The sequence below is a fragment of the Giraffa tippelskirchi genome, chromosome 5 (assembly GCF_054371585.1).
Source record: "Giraffa tippelskirchi isolate mGirTip1 chromosome 5, T2T-mGirTip1v1.2.pri, whole genome shotgun sequence".
Taxonomy (NCBI): Eukaryota; Metazoa; Chordata; class Mammalia; order Artiodactyla; family Giraffidae; genus Giraffa; species Giraffa tippelskirchi.
The window spans coordinates 186,808,717-186,826,300 of record NC_137279.1 but is presented as its reverse complement, the minus strand read 5'-3'; the positions used below and the strand labels follow the sequence as shown (position 1 = coordinate 186,826,300).

Sequence of the window (17,584 nt, the reverse complement as noted above, 5' to 3'; positions counted from 1 at the left end):
ACGAGCAGTCAAGCAGAGGCCCCTCCGTGGCTGGGCACCTAACACCGCTGCCCTCTCACCCTCACTTAAGTCATTGGAACTATTTATTTAAATGAAGCTTCAAACTTGAAAAACAGTTCCTACATCATCGCCACCCAACATGAGACCAGACTTGAAATTCAAAGTGTATCACATTAATGCAGGCTTTAACACAGAAACAAACAGCTCCGCGGTTAGTACTGAATCATTCACAGACACAGAGACTGAATTTCCTCACAGACTTTGCTGCGTAGATCCCAGAGTTTGAGGGTCCGGTCGTGACTTCCAGAAACGATACGCGCGTTGTCCAGCAGGAACTTGGCAGACAGCACTTTGCCGCTGTGTCCCGTGAGCGTGTGCTAGGAGACAGAACATAGCCAGGGTGAGCCTCTGGGTGCAACGCTGGGAGTCAGGGGCCAACTGCCTGGAAGCCAGTGCCTCCGAACACCCTGAGGTCCAGTCAGGAGAACTCAGAGGCAAAAGAGTGAGCGGCTCAGGGAAACACCCAGAGAGCCTGTCTCTGGGCACTTCCCACGGGTGAGGCATCAAGAGGAAGAGGGTAAATCTCCCATCATAAACAAAAAAAAAAAAGGTAATAGAAAAATAAAAAATCCACTAAAACTTCACATGACCACATCCTCAGAATAAGTGAAGAGCAGGCAGAGGAGCCAAACACACATTTTTCAAAAAAACACACATTAACAGATACATGAGAAATGTAAGCTGGTGTAGCGACTAAGAACACTGTATGAAAAAGCCCTCCAAAAATTAAAAAAACCCGAAACCCCCGTATGATCCACCAATTCTACTTCTGGGTACTTTTTCCAAAGAAAACAAAACCACTAATTTGAAAAGATATATGCACCTCTATTTTCACTGCAGCATTAATCCCAACAGTTAAGATATGGAAGCAAGCTAAGGGCCTGATGGTAGACAAATGGATAAAGACATGGTAAATACATACAATGGAGTATCAAGTCATAAAAAAAGAATGAAATTTTGCCATCTGTGACAACATGGAGGAACCTAGATGGTATTATGCTAAGTGAAATGAGTCAGATGGAAACGAATACCATACAATTTTACTTATATGTGGGATCTAAAAACCAAATTTAACACCATACAAAACAGAAACAGACTCAGATATAGAGAACATACTGATGGTTGTGGGAAGAGTGGGGGGTATGAGAAAAAAGATGAGAAAGAAGTACAGACTTCCAGTTACAAAAGGATTCACAGGGATGGGATCTGCAGCCAGGGAGTACGGTTAATAATACTGCAATGACTTCGCTGACAGATGATAGCTGGATGTATCGTGATGATCATTTGGCAATGTATAGGAATAATGAACCACTATTTTGTGCATCTGGGACTAACAGTGTGGTAGGTCAATTTAAAAAAAAAAAGGACGCATAAAAAAAGTGTAATGAAGTACTCAGTAAAGGCTCTACTAAAGACAGCATACTGAAAGCAAATAAAAATAGGATATCTGCATCTAGTCTTATTAGCCAACAAAATGGAAAAGAACAATGCGTATACTAATGGTATTTAATATTATTAGATTTATGCTGCCTCTTTAATCTTGTGTGTTACAGAAAAATAAGATGTTTGTCTTCTCCCAAGAGTTAAAAAAAAAACACATGTAGAAACTTGCTGAATCTGCATCCTCTATCAAGGCTAATTACACAACTTAAAAAAGGGGGAAGGGGATGATCACCTTCTTGAAATAAGCGCTATTACAGATACCTGTCTGTATTATTCTTGCCACTTTCTGGAAGTCTGAATTATAAAAAGTCAGTTTCCTATTTAAAGTCAGAACAGGCAGGATCACTGGATGCATAATTTATAAAAGGGAACATCAGGACTCTTTAAATAAACAATTAAGACTTCCAGGGGTTTTTCAATCAGAGGTCTCAGCTTGAAACGTCAGACCACAGCCACAGAGTCCAGCATTTCCAACAATCACATCTTTTTGTGACCAGCTGTGGGATGCCAGCCATGGTGTCTCTCCTGGGTGGCCAAGGAAGGCAACACTGGGTCGTAACTGAGGGTCGCTGCCCTCTGCCCATCACTGTACTATTGGAGCCCAAGGGGAGAGGCGGCTGGGGGTGGCAGGGATGCCAGGAAAGGACTTGGGGAGTCAGCCCCTTTCCTATTTTTCAATATGGATTAACATATTTACGTGTGGAAATCTCAGAGGCTCAGAGGGCATTCAGGTAGTCACCAGTGTTTTTTATAACTTTTTTTTTTCCAAAAGGGCTTTTTTTTGGTTGTATTTCGAGGCTTGTGGGATGATGGATCTTAGTTCCCCAACCAGAAACTGAACCTGGGCCCTTGGCAGTGAAAGTGTGGCATAGTAGCCACTGGTTCGCCAGGGAATACCATCCTCACCACCCTAAAAGGCAGCTTCTAAAAGACCCTAATATACTTACTATAACTGCTAACTTCCTGGGTTTCACTCCAAATCCCTAAGCTGAGACCTCAAAGTTGAGAGTTAACATTTTAGAAACCAATCTTCCCTCTCTGCCCAGTAGAACAACTCCACATTATCACAGGAACAGAAAGCTCAGGGCCGCATGTACTTCCCCTTTTAGAAAGGGAAGTCTGCCCAGCGGACTCCATGACTCCTTCCTCTCACGTTTAAACCTCTCTGAAGCTGGAACAGCATCCTACAATCGTGGCCAGCCAGGTGGCAGCCGTGCTGAGGCTGTGTGACAACTCCCTACTGATCCTTCTGAAAAGATCAAGAAAGCTCTAGCAACAAAGCTTATGTTAAATACAGTTTATTTAACGTGTTCTACTGAACAATGCTCAGTAGAAGTCATCTAGTCTGCAAAAACCCTGGGGAGAGAACAAAAACTCATGCAGGTACTTCTTATGCTATGTAAGCTGTTAGTAAAAAAGAATTTCACCAAAAAATTAAAATCGCATTTCACACACACAGGGAGGAAAAGACACTGCTCATTAAGTGGGCATCGCCAGTGCACTCATTGTGCTGACCCTGACTGCGTGTTAATACGGAAATATCCCTACATATTTATCCACTACATTTTTGTTTTTGTACATTTTTTTCACCCAATTGTAGTATAACTGCTTTACAATGTTGTGTTAGTTTTGTAACCCACTGCATTCAAAACTGCATAGCTTGGGAATCCACTTTTAACTTCACGGCACAAGCAATTTTCCATGTGACAGCTGAAAATATATGGTTTGGGGGTCCCGCTGTTTGGCCAGAATACCCTGGGTCTCTAAATCTGTGAAAGACTAATCTCTTCCTCATGCTGCTTAGAAGGGTGACCCACGCACATGGCACACAGCTGACCCTCTAGAGTTTTTGTCATGTAATTAATATAGGCAAACAGTCTATAATAGGTAAACAGTCTTCAAGTAATCAAATTATAATCTAATTGAAACTTTCTTGGCCAGCAGACACCTAGATCCCTTTAAAAGCTTCACAATCAGAAATGATACTGCAATGGACATCTATGAGTGTAAGGCTTCTTTGTGACTTATTTCCTAGCTCTTCACATGTGTTACTTCTAAACTCTGGATTTCTGCTTATCTTGTTCTTGGCCAGTCATACAAAACGTGAATGAAGCTAGCTAGTTCCATCTCCATGCTCTCAATGGTATGGAATTTAGCTCCTACAAGGAGATCCAACCAGTCCATCCTAAACGAAATAAGTCCTGAATATTCATTGGAAGGACTAGATGTTGAAGCTGAAACTCCAATACTTTGGCCACCTGATGTGAAGAGCTGACTCCTTTGAAAAGGCCTTGATGCTGGGAAAGAGTGAAGGCGGGAGGAGAAGGGGACGACAGAGGATGAGATGGTTGGATGGCATCACCGACTCAGTGGACATGAGTCTGAGTAAACTCTGGGAGTTGGTGATGGACAGGGAGGCCTGGCATGCTGAAGTCCATGGGGTCACAAAGAGTCGGACAGAACTGAGCAACTGAACTGAACTGAAGTGGTTCACTTAAAAATTGATTTTTAAGTGATTTTAAGTGGATCAGATTTATTTCAAATTCTTTTACCCATTCAGTATTTTTGATATTTATTAATATCTAACATTTAACTTCTGGAACTTCCCTGGTAGCACACTGGATAAGACTCCACCTGCCAATGCAGGGGACGTGGGTTCGATCCTCGGTTCGGGAAGATTCCGCATACTGCAGAGCAGCTAAGTCTGTGTGCCCCAACTACTGAGCCCACACACCCTATAGCTTGTGCTCCACAACAAGAGAAGCCACCACAAAGAGAAGCCCACACACCCCAAGGAAGAGGAGCCTTTGCTCGCTGCAACTGGAGAAAGCTCGAGCAAAGCAATGAAGACCCGGAGCAGCCAAAAAAAAAGTTAACATTTAACTTCTAACACTACTTTAAGTTTTTATCTTCCTCTTTCAGAGTCTACATGGGCCCTGAAGTCAGGGCAGCCCGAGTCTCCCAGCGGAGCGCTCTCTTCCCTCAGGCTCTGCACGGGCCTTCCCCGTGCTGCAGGGCCACCCACTACGCAGGCAGTAACCATCAACCGCAACCAAGACAGGTGACCTCAGAGAAACACAGACCTTCAGGTTTCTGAAATAAAAACCATCATCTGAGAGCCAGTCCACACTGAGGCCCCTTCTCCACATCAGCGTTAGAGAAGTCGGCAGGGCAGCTTCTTCAACCCGGTTCCTCAGTTTTACACTAACCTTTGAGTTTTTGTTTTTTGGGGTTTTTTTTGGCTTCCCTGGTGGCTCAAATGGTAAAGCATTTGCCTGCAATGCAGGAGACCCGGGTTTGATCCCTGGGTTAGGAAGATCCCCTGGAGTAGGAAATAGCAACCCACTTCAGTATTCTTGCCTGGAAAATTCCATGGACGGAGGAGCCTGCCAGGCTACAGTCCATGGGGTGGCAAAGAGTTGGACACGACTGAGCGACTTCACTTTAAGATTTCTTAGGCAGTTGAAAACACCCCACCTTGAAAGGCGTCCTCTGGAAGGGACCCCTTTCAGCACCAGGCTGTTAGGACACCTTTCCTGAAAGGATCTTAAAGCAAGCACTCGACCAGCCGCTCCGGCCTTCTGGTCTCGCCAGACACCGCCCCCTCAGCATACGAGCTGAGGAAGACACTGACCAGGGCTTGGATCTCGTGTTTCAGAACATGGATGCCCATTCAAGCCTGCTAACGTCCTCTGTAAACTAAAGAAGCCAGAGCCTCCTGGACAGGGAGCCTACTCACTTCCTGGGCCCTGGTAAGGGTTTCATGTGGTTTCTGTGGGCATGGGAACCTGCTAAAAAGGCCTTCTGACCTCCTTCACATGTTTACCAAGTGAGAGGGCACTGGTCCAACACAGGAGGCTACAAGCCCTGGCACCAGCCCCCAGCTCATCAGCACCCAGCTTAGGGCTCCAGCAGCTCCCCCAGTAAGACTTCACCCACCTCTGCAAACCAGCTCACTCTACCTCCAGGTCTCCTCCTAATTTCAGACCCAAAAGCTGACACCTACCTGGTTCAGAACTCTTCTACCAGCTACAAATACCATCCCGCACCCAACTCCTTGCTTCATTCGTCTAAGGGCCTAAAACATAAGGAAGGCTGTATGTCCCTTTGCACTCTTTGGACAGTTTTGCTGTATCTCAGTTGAAAATGATTCAGGCCAATGGACACAGGAAACAGCCCAGGCCTCAGTCCCATCTTTTCATCTGGTCACTGCCTGACCCCAGGCAATTCTGTGGGCTTAGCTGAGCCTTGGTTTTCTCATCTACCTACCTCCCCTGGATTCCTGAGAATTAAAAGCAGTAATGTACATAACATAATACAGCCAGTGGATGCAATGAAATTCCAGCAGAATTATTCAAATCCCTAAAGGATGATGCCATCAAGGTTTTGCACTCATTATGTCAGCAAATCTGGAAGACCCAGCAGGGGCCACAGGACTGGAGAAGGTCAATCCTCAACCCAATTCCCAAGAAGGGTAGTCCCAAAGAATGTGCTAACCATTGGACAACTGCACTCACCTCCCATGCTAGTAAGGTCATACTTAAAATCTTACATGCTAGGCTTCAGCCAGACCTCCAAGCTGGGTTCAGAAAAGGAACAGGAACTAGAGATCAAATTGTCAACATTCGCTGGATTATACAGAAAGCAAGGAAATTTCAGAAAAACATCTATCTGTTTCATTGACTACGCTAAAGCCTTTGACTGTGTAGATCATGACAAACTATAGAAAGCTCTCAAAGAGATGGGAATACCAGACCATCTTACCTGTCTCCTGAGAAACCCATATGTGGGTCAAGAAGCAACCGTTAGAACCCTGTATGGAACAACTGACTGGTTCAAGATCGAGAAAGGAGTAGGACAGGGTTGTCTGCTGCCACCCTGTTTGTTTAACCTATATGCTAAGCACATCATGAGAAACGCCGGGCTGGATGAGTTACAAGCTGGAATCAAGACAGGCGGGAAAAACACCAACCTCAGATATGCATACGATAGCACTCTAATGGCAGAAGTGAACAGGAACTAAAGAGCCTCTTGATGAGGGTGAAGGAGGAAAGTGAAGAGCCGGCTTAAGACTAAATATTAAAAAAACTAAGATCATGGCATCCAGTCCCATTACTGCATGGTAAATAGAAGGGGAAAAGGTAGTGACAGATTTCCTCTTCTTAGGCCCCAAAATCACCGAGGACGGTGACTGCAGCCATGAAATCAGAAGACTGCCTCTTGGCAGGAAAGTGATGACAGACCTAGACAATGTGCTGAAAAGCAGAGACACTACTCTGTTGATAAAGGTCTGTATAGTCAAGGCTATGGTCTTCCCAGGGGTCACGTATGGTTGTGAGAACTGGACCGTAAAGAAGGCAGAATGCCAAAGAATTGATGCCTTCAAACGGTGTTGCTGGAGCATACCCTTGAGAGTACCTTGGACAGCAAGGAGATCAAACCAGTCAATCTCAAGGGAAATCAACCCTGAATATTCACTGGAAGGACTGATGCTGAAGCTGAAGCGCCAGTATTTTGGTCATCTGATGCGAACAGTGACTCACTGGAAAAGTCCCCGATGCTGGGAAAGACTGAGGGCAGAAGGAGAAGAGGGTGTCAGAGGATGAGATGGCTGGACAGCAAAACCGATGAAATGAACATGAACTTGGGCAGACTCTGGGAGGTGGTGAGCGACAGGGAGGCCTGGTGTGCTACAGTCCAGGGGGTTGCAAAGAGTCAGACACAACTAGGCGACTGAACAATAACAACAGTGTACATAACACACTCGACTACTGGGTCTAACACACAGAAGGCACCCAGGTAAATCCCCTCTCCTTTAGGCAAGTTAATGCCTGCAGAAGTAATCCAATCCCACCACAAATTTCCACGAGTAACTGATGGTTACCTAGAGAAGGCATGCCCCAGGGCAGACTGTCACACTGCCAGAACAGGCTAGACCACCTTTCAGGCTGAGGCTGCAGGACCATAGGGCCTCAATTGAAAACTCATCCGAGCATCTGAACAGACGTGAACTGGGACTTGAGAGGTGTCCAGCCCTGCCCATGGGCATCCAGCAGTCCACCTCCCTGTTCCTCCAAGAAGAACATGCAACGGGCCCTTCAGGTGTCATCCTCACATCTCATGCTTTGACATCTCATGCTTTGCGCATGGATAGTCTTTCAACTAAGAATCAGGAATTACAACCCTTTATGTATGAGCTAGCACCTGTGCTGTGCCATGCTTTAGTTGCTTGGTCATGTCCGACTCTTTGTGACCCCATGGACTGTAGCCCACCAGGCTCCTCTGTCCATAGGGATCCTCCAGGCAAGAGTACCAGAGTGGGCTGCCGTGCCCTCTTCCAGGGGATCTTCCCAGCTAGCACCTAACACTGGCTATTTCCCACACAGTTCCTTGAAGGAAATGGAAAGCCCGGTGGTGAGTGAGCGGTGGGTTTCTAGCCATTCTTCTGTCCCTGCACCAGCCTCAGGCCACCGGGAATCACCCCACAGACTACTGTATCGCAGCTCCCCACATCCCTGTAGATTATCTCTAGGAAGTTCATCTTCACATCACATGCTCTGTTTTTCATGTGAGTTGACGCACAGGTTTGTGTCTAAGTTTTTTTGGGGGGGTAAAATGCTTATCAGTGTCAAGTAAATCCTCCACCTCATCTTTCAGTAGCCTTTATTTAATAAGCTTGGCGAGTGTGGGTTCAGACTGCAGATTTCTTCAACATCCGAGCCCACAGTTCTTGCTTTCCTGTACACCTGTCTCCTGGCTTCGTGTGAGTTATTTCATCTCTATCATAACTGCACCCACAAGAACGCCTCCATAGCCTACTTTCCAGCTCTACTTTGTGAGGTGATTAAGTCTTGGGGGTCCTTAAGGAACACAGCTTAACACGCTGGTGCTAAAATAGCTGAAGTTAAGCTAAAACTGACACCTACCTAAAAACCTTAGCTCTTATGAACAGGAGTATCCAAAGTCCTTCATGGAAATGTGATGGTTTCCTATCGCGAATATTTCAGAGCTGAATATTGGACAAAGAACGTGAAGTAGAAACATCAATTTTCCTAAGGAGGAAAGGGCAGGGGGACTCAAGTCTGATGGTCAGGACAACACACAATTCTCCTAACGCATCACCCTGCCATTTCCTACATTTTGTGACTGATACCCAACCACAGAAGTCTGGAGGCTGTACTTTCTTTCTCAACTGGGTCTTACCCGTAACCGGTAGTCATCCACGGTCCAGATGCGGCTTGCAAAATCATTTGAAGCTGCTAAGAGGTAAGATCCCTACAGGAAAGAAGGGGAGAAGACAAGACAGAGAACTTCAGTTCACATGATACAAAATTCCTCCTATCAAACTTAAGAATGTTTAGATGACTAAAGCTATATACCTGATCTGAATACCATTCTAACCAGAATGCTGTCAACGTCTCAATCCCCGTTAACTTCAGACCTCTTTTCTGAGCCTGCTCAACCTCGCCTGCAGGCTGTAGATATTACACCTCCAGCTCAAAATGGAACTCACTCCCCTGTGCTCACTTCCACCCCACTTCGGTAAGGGCAAGTACTAATTCTCTAAGCTCCCCCAAGTCCACGAGCCCAGAGGCGCCGACTCCCCAGCCTCACCTCCCAACTGTCCCCCGGCTGTAGACCCTCTCCTTTCCACCTGCACCGACTCGGCCCACACCAGAGCCTTTACCAAGTCTGGCGAGATGCTGACTGACTGGGTTACCACAGACCTGTCTCCCCTACCCATCTTCAACCTACTCACGATCAGCACTGAATTTTTAACCTATTGGCATTTTTCTCTAACATTAAGATAGAAAACGGCAGAGAAACCAGGTAGGTTATTTTTCAATTTCAAGAACCAGATGTCAAAAATGGTTTCTAAACACCTCTCAACTCACCCCATTTCCATGGCTATTAGGTACTTACAGCACTATCAAATTCAATGCTTGTAATTCCTGCATTACTGCCAGACAGGGAGCCCTTGAACTCACATTTGTCTGCATAAAAACAAAGATGCCAAAATACCAATTAAAATGAGGCACCTGAAACACAATGGAAGCTAATTACATGGTCAAAACCAACTTTCCCGCATCTTTACAGAATCAAGTAGCAGGACAAACAGCATAATGAGACCAAAATTTTCAGCTGACCAGTTCCCAAAGCAATGAATGCTCAGAGGGTGCAGAGCCCAGCACTTTCCTGTTGGCTCTTACACTGCTGTTTTTAAGAAATTTAGTGTCATCAATTCCCTTTACAGAAGTGCAGGAATTTTAAAACATGTCATTGACCTAGAGTTTATTTAGCTATTTAATTAACATAAACACATTTTTGTCAACTTAATTATCACTTTCATAGAAACTGATCATGAAAATTTCAGAACCCAAGTACAAAAAGAAAGTTTTACTTGTAGTTACATAAACTGGCTAGTCATTAGATTTCCAGTAAAGCTAGTTTGGAGTTTTTGAAATTTATCTATTCACCGTACCTATGTGAACCTAAGGTTCTGGTGAACCAATCGCCTGCCAGGGCTCCCCTGAAGCCCACCTCACCCCCAATCTGTCATCGACAGGCCCAACCATTCACCCCTGGACTCTGCTTTCAGACTCTGGCCACCTTGAGGGCAACTTTACAGATAAAAGTATAAATCTCAATGATGCTATGATTAAATTCCTTCTTTAAAGGGTATCTTAAGGATAACCTAGACAGACAAGCTAGGAAACTAGTTAGGGAACCATTCAAATCAAATTCATAAGACAGCAGCACAGAATAGTATACATTTCAATGGACAGCCTTTTCCTTCAGGACTTCTGAATGCTAATAAAAATGACATAAATATGGATTTGGAGCTGTCAAATACATTTATGGCCAGGACTATTAAGCTGGTGAGTAAATCCCTGAATTAATTTGCAAAATATACCACATTTAATGCCTTTTCCTGGATCCTAGCTTTCATTAGATTTTCACAAGTCTAAAAAAAGGTAAACACTTACTAATTAAGGACTTTATTTAGAGTAGATCTTTACATACAAAAATACCACTGCAAATTCTAAAAAATATCTCTGTGGCTCATGCCTAAAACACTGCTCTGTCTGGAAGGTGACAAAGCGCCAAAACCTCAGAAATGACTACCAAGCGCTAGTCTACACAAGAGACTGAGTTCAGAAGACCAAAGATCCTCTTACTCCATGAAAGGCCTTTTGGACTTGGTCTCTTCCAAGATTCAGTAAATATTAGGCAAGGGGGGGAAATTATACACCAAGTAAGCCATCAGTGAAGGAAAGGTCCTATAAGTAGTTAGGACATGACTGATACTTGTTCCTGAAAACTATAAAAAAAATCCTGCCAGATGCTCTATGTTATTTCTGTAGATTTAGCAGAAACTCTTCATTTTACTAACACAATTTATGCTCTGGCACAAATCATGTCAGTATTAATTCTGATTAGTGTTCACTTCCTCTTCGGCAGCATAAAGGTAATCCTTCTACTAGTGGCTGGTATCTCTAATTTTCTTATAGGTATCTTTACTGACCAAGGAGTAAAACAAAAGTATTTCTAGGGCTATTTGTATTTATTTGCAAGGTACAATCGAAACAGACTATCTGTGTAGATATTTTTGTTAATCACCAAATTTCTATTCTTATCATTTTATTATTAAGTTTCAGCAATTCACCCAAGCTCAGGTGCTACTTCACCCCTCTGTCCACATAAATCACCCACATAGATCAAGAAGTGTCTTTGAGTTTTCACCTCTCAAACAGGGGTGATACCCACCTGTCTAACAGCACAGGGCTACGGTGAGGCTCAGAGGGAATAAAACAGACAAAGGCGTGACAGTGCCACCTCTTGTTAGACAGTGAGCACACATGTGCTCCACTAAGGAAGCCTGACAAAGTGGTTCCTACAGAATCCTGCAGCCTCTTCTTTGACCATGTCTTGTTAAAAATACATGTATATTTAACTGAGTATCAAAATGTGGAAAGTGGGCGATGCCTAAGTTCAGACATCTGGGAGAGGGTTTCACTAACTCCCCTTTCCTGTTTCAATGCCATCCCATTTTGAGTACTCTGAGGTCATTCCTAAAATAAACCATAACCAAAGAGACTCAGTCTTGATCTTAGAGGAATGAGCCTCTCAGGTAGGAAGGTGTCCAATACGCTACTGCGGAAGCTGCTAAGTTGCTTCAGTCGTGTCCGACTCTGTGCGACCCCACAGACGGCAGCCCACCAGGCTTCGCCGTTCCTGGGATTCTCCAGGCAAGAATACTGGAGTGGGTTGCCGTTTCCTTCTCCAGTGCATAAAAGGGAAAAGTGAAGAGGTAGAGAGCAATTACCAACAGCTCCAGAAACAAGGAAAGGGCTGGGCCAAAGTGGTAATGACGCTCAGTTTTGGATGGGTCTGGTGGTGAAAGTAAAGTCCGACATTCTAAAGAACATTATTGCATAGGAACCTGGAATGTCAAGTCAATGCATCAAGGTGAATTGGAAGTGGTCAAGCAGGAGATGGCAAGAGTGAACATCAACATCTTATGAAACAGTGAACTAAAATGGATGGGAATGGGAGAATTTAATTCAGATGACTGTTATATCTACTACTGTGGGCAAGAATCCCTTAGAAGAAATGCTATAGCTCTGATAGTCAACAAGAGTCCAAAATGCAGTACTTGGGTGCAATCTCAAAAATAATAGAATGAACTCAGTTCATTTCCAAGGCAAACCATTCAGTATCACAGTAATCCAAGTCTATCTCCCAACCGTAATGCCAAAGAAGCTGAAGTTGAATGGTTCTACAAAGACCTACAAGATCTTCTAGAACTAACACCAAAAAAGATGTTCTTTCCACCATAGGGGACTGGAATGCAAAAGAAGGAAGTCAAGAGATACCTGGAGTAACAGGCAAGTTTGGCCTTGGAGTACAGAATGAAGCAGGTCAAAGACTACCCAAGTTTTGCCAAGAGAACGCACTGGTCATAGCAAACATCCTCTTCCAACACAAGAGAACATTCTACACATGGACATTACCAGATGGTCAACACCAAAATCAGACTGACTATATTCTTTGCAGCCAAAGATAGAGAATCTCTATACAGTCAACAAAGCAAGACCTGGACTGACTGTGGCTCAGATCATGAACTCCTCATTGCAAAACTCAGGCTTAAACTGAAGAAAGTACAGAAAACCACTAGGATGTTCAGATATGACCTAAATCAAGTTCCTTATGCATTTACAGTGGAGGTGATGAATAGATTCAAGGGATTACATCTGGTAGACAGAGTGCCTGAAGAACTATGGACAGAGGTTAGTAACACTGTACAGAAGGCAGTGACCAAAATCATCTCAAAGAAAAAGAAATGCAAGAAGGCACAGTGGTTGTCTGAGAAGGCCTTATAAATAGATGAAGAAAGAGAAGCAAAAGGCAAGGGAGAAAAGGCAAGATATACCCAAATGAATGCAAAGTTCCAGAGAATAGCAAGGCGACATAAGGCCTTCTTAAGTGAACACCACAAAGAAATAAAGGAAAATCACAGAATGAGAAAGACTAGAGATCTCTTCAAGAAAACTGGAGACATCGAGAGAACATTTCGTGTGAAGACGGGCATGATAAAGGACAAAAACAGTAAGGACCTAACAGAAGCAGAAGAGATTAAGAGGAGATGGCAAGAATACACAAAAGCACTATACAAAAAAGGTCTTAATGACCACACCATGATGGTGTGGTCACTCACCTAGAGGCAGACATCCTGGAGCATGAAGTCAAGTGGGCCTTAGGAAGCATTCCTTACAAACAAAGCTAGTGGAGGTAATAGAATTCCAGCTGAGCTATTTCAAATCCTAAAAGTTGATGCTACTAAAGTGCTGCACTCAATATGTCAGGAAACATGGAAAACTCAGCAGTGGCCACAGGATTGGAAAAGATCAGTTTTCATTCCAATCCCAAAGAAGGACAATGCTAAAGAATGCTCAAACTACCAAACATTTGCACTTATCTCACATGTTAGCAAGGTAATGCTCAAAATCCTTCAAACTATTTGGTTTTAGCAGTATGTGAACCAAGAATTTCCAGATGTACAAGGTGGATTTAGAAAAGGCAGAGGAACCAGAGAACAAACTGACAACATTCACTGGATCCTAGAGAAAGCAAAGGAATTCCAGAGAAACATCTACTTCTGCTTCATCGACTATGTGAAAGCCTTTGTGTGGATCACAAAAAACTGTGGAAAATTCTAAAGAGATGGGAATACCAGGCCACCTTACCTGCCTCCTGAGAAATCTTAATGCAGGCCAAGAAGCAATAGTTAGAACCAGACATGGAACAACTGACTGGTTCAAAACTGGGAAAGGAGTAATACAAGCCTGTATATTGTCACTTTGTTTATTTAACTTCTATGCAGAGTAAGCGCATCGTGCAAAATGCCAGGCTGGATGAATCACAAGCTGAAATCAAGATGGCCGGGAGAAATATAAACAACCGCAAATATGCAGATGACACCACTCTAATGGCAGAAGGTGAAGAGGAACAAGGGCCTCTTGATGAGGGTGAAAGAGGAGAGTGAAAAACCTGGCTTAAAAATCAACATTCAGAAAACCAAGATCATGGCATCTAGTCCATTACTTCCTGGCAAACAGAAGGGGGAAAAAGTGGAAACAGTGACAGATTTTATTTTCTTGGGTTCCAAAATCACTGTGGATGGCGACTGAAGTCATGAAATTAAGACACTTACTCCTTGGAAGGAAAACTATGACAAACCTAGACAGCACATTTAAAAGCAGAGACATCACTTTGCTGACAAAGGTCTGTCTGGTCTAAACTATGGTTTTTCCAGTAGTCATGTATAGATGTGAAAGCTGGACCAGAAAGAAGGCTGAGCACTGAAGAATTGATGCTTTCTGATTGTGGTGCTGGAAAAGACTCCTGAGAGTCCCTTGGACTGCAAAGAGACCAAATCAGTCCATCCTAAAGGAAATTAATTCTGAATATTCACTGGGAGGACTGATGCTGAAGCTTCAATACTTTGGCCACTTGATGCAAAGAGCCTGCTCATTTGGAAAAGTCCCTGATGAAGGCTGGAGAAGGAAATGGCAACCCACTCCAGTTTTCTTGCCTGGAGAATCCCATGGAGAGAGGAGTCTGGCAGACTACAGTCCATGGGGACCCAAGAGTTGGACATGACTTAGCGACTAAACCACCACCACCGATGGAGGCAAAAGGAGAAAGGGCGGCAGAGGATGAGATGGTTGGACGGCATCACCAACTCCAACAGACATGAATTTGAGGAAAATCTGGGAGACAGTGAAGGACAGAGGAGCCTGGTGTGCTGCAATCCATGGGGTTGCAAAGAGTCGGACAAGACTTAGCCACTGAACAACAAGATGATACCCCCTCCTTTTAAATTAATTCACGGTTGTGCCGGGTCTTCGGTGCAGCGCTCGGGCTTTCCCTAGCTGTGGAGCACGGGCGCGAGGGTGAGCAGGCTTCAGTAGTTGCAGTGCACGGGCTTAGTTGCTCCTCGGCCTGTGGGATCTTCCTGGACCAAGGATCGAACCTATGTCACCTGCACTGGCAAGATCTTTAATCACTGGACAACCAGGGAAGTCCCATACTCGTCTCTTTAGTCTCAAGCTTAGATACAATGTCATTTTTTCCCTAGGCGATGGCCATTGGCATTATTAAATGCACAAACCACAGCTTGATGTGTAATCTTATTACCAATTTTTATGTGTTTTTACTAGTCCACGACTAAGACTTTTTAATTCCAAATCTAAAACCTGCCCTATCTTAGAAGATGCTCTGACTGGTATACACTTGAGAAAACACAAACGCTAAAGTATCTGGGATTTAGTAGCATTCTCTCGTCACTACTCGGAAACCCAGAGCAAACACAGACTCGGCTGTGTCAGCTGTAAAGGGTAACTGAGAATAAGAATGCTTTGGTCAGATGATTCCTTACACAAAGTAGCGCACGTTTCAAGAAGATGAACAAGTCAGACTGCCAACCAGACATCACCAACACGCTTCCTTCTGTTCCCCACTCCGGCGAGACCTTACCTCCAAACACTTCCCAGAGCTTCACCCTCCGATCCATGCCTCCTGTAGCCAGGAGCCGGGAACCCGGGCTGAACTGCACAGCATTAACCTCCCCATCATGCGCGTCCTGCAAGACAAACGCCCAGTTTCAAACTGGGTTAACTGTCACTCCCAAGAAGGGGGCTAATACAGATGAACACTCTGGACGCTCAACCAAACATTAAACACTGGTCATTAAGGTCATAATCTTGGGTTCCTAGCCCAGAGTCACCAAAGATTCTATTATCATTAAACTCTTATAGTTTTGTTCCATTTATTTAAATACTGTGCAATCTTCTTAAAAAGCATTCAAAACCTGTAGAGACTAACTGCCTAAAGTTTGTCTCTGAGTTAATTTTATTTCTTCTAAGAATAATGTAATGTCAATCTCTACTATCATCTTCACAGCTTAAAAGTAAGTCTGTGATTAACTGCCTCTCTTATGGTCCAGACTGCATTAATAACACATATTAAACCATGTATCAAATTAGTGAAAAAAATTCTTTTCTTTTCAAAAAAGCCTTTCATTTTGGTTGTCCCAGTGAGGGTACACCCTAATACAGAGAGTCCTAACAAATGTAGATGCCAGTCCTACCGCCACAAGTCAGTGTTAGCGGGGCCTCCAGGAGTTCATTTTGGAAAACAATACGGCACTAATATGTACTATTATCAGCAGTGGGACCTCTACCAAGTTTCTTAACTTCCTGAAGCCTCAGTTTGCTCATCTATAAAATAAGAACTTCTGCACGTCCTGTAAGCTCAGACTGCATCTGACCATGACTAGGCCTTCAATAAAAGTAACAGGTGTTATTTTGGGAGAACTTAATTCTTCACAGAGAAATGTCTTGAGACTGGCATCCACACTGGACACATCTGAAAAGATGGCATTTGTGTTCAAGCTGAGAAGGGAAACCAGACAGGAAGCTCCCCAGCCTAAATGGGGTAAGAGAATAGTGGAGATCACTATCATCTCTCTGAAAAGACCATGGATTTCAAAATATTCATGAGTAAAAACACTATGAGATCTGCTTTAAATTGCTTCAGCAAGTTTGTGTATGTGTGTGGTCGTACGATTGGCTAATATGACTAACTGAAGCTGCTCAACAGCAGTTTTTAATCCTATTTCTGCTTATATTTGAAAATTTTCATAATAACAAGGCAGGGGGAGGGAAAGGCTGTAACATGTGGATTATAAATATTAAATCATTAAACAGGTCAATCACTTGCCTATAAAGGTCACTTTAGGAATAGAAAAATCTCATCTTCGCCTTTGCTTGGGACTGAAAAAGGAGCTGACTGGAATATAAACAGCACTCATGATTGCTTTGCATTCTCGCCATCCTCTCGAGTCCCAGTCTGAAAAGCCATCTGACAGGTGATCCAACTTTCCACCTCCACACAATTCCGTTTCCTTTCCAGCGCTCCCTTTCTACCTTGGAGGTCTCAGATTGAAAACTTGAGATCATGCACCATCACACCCATGGCTGCCGCTCTTCAGGCTCCTGTGTAGCTGGTTTTGTTGGATACTGGTCAGCTGTGCACTGTCGACTCTCAGGAACACGCACTGACAGAATCCCACGTTATCAGCTGCGCCATTACCCCAGACACATGACTTCAATGTGAGGGGAGGGAAAAGAATGCGCTGCTGGGAGCTGAGGGCAGGGCAGGGACTGTGACCTTACGTGCAATCAGACCTTTTACCAATCATCATTGACCTCCAAGGGGCCCGGCCCGTTAGAGAATCACAGGAGCACAGTGGAAATGGGCTGTAACGGTTCCCCATCCACCTCCTCCTCCAGAGAAGGGCTCTCTTTACGATGACCAAGGTGGCCACTCACTCAGCCAGTTCATTGTACAGAAGTAACTATTAAAAGTTCCCCTTTATGCCTGGAACTGAAAGCTCCTGCCATGTAAACTCCATCCCATTTTAACAGCAAGTCTTTCTCTCCCCCAAAGCTGGCTCTCCCTGTGCAACCCAAGCATCAGCCCAACTAACTGGGCTCTGCTCTCCCCACTGACCCCC

At 44.2% G+C, this 17,584-nt stretch overlaps 1 protein-coding gene and 2 non-coding genes across 7 annotated transcripts in view; all 3 read right to left on the bottom strand.

Annotated features, from left to right (window-relative positions):
* The window catches only part of ATG16L1 (autophagy related 16 like 1), a 44,725-nt gene that overhangs the window by 8,160 nt on the left and 18,981 nt on the right, over positions 1-17,584 (bottom strand). For all 5 annotated transcript variants that reach the window (XM_081491017.1, XM_081491018.1, XM_081491019.1 and 2 more), the window contains 4 exons: positions 15,544-15,649; positions 9,427-9,497; positions 8,707-8,778; positions 257-377 (listed from right to left, as the gene is read on the bottom strand). In XM_081491017.1, the coding sequence (XP_081347143.1) occupies positions 257-377; positions 8,707-8,778; positions 9,427-9,497; positions 15,544-15,649 (370 nt within the window). The remainder of the gene's footprint in view (positions 1-256; positions 378-8,706; positions 8,779-9,426; positions 9,498-15,543; positions 15,650-17,584) is intronic.
* On the bottom strand, positions 1,928-2,189 carry LOC145508138 (small Cajal body-specific RNA 6). Its single transcript, XR_014055397.1, has one exon.
* Positions 17,001-17,277, bottom strand: LOC145508137 (small Cajal body-specific RNA 6). The gene has a single exon (XR_014055396.1).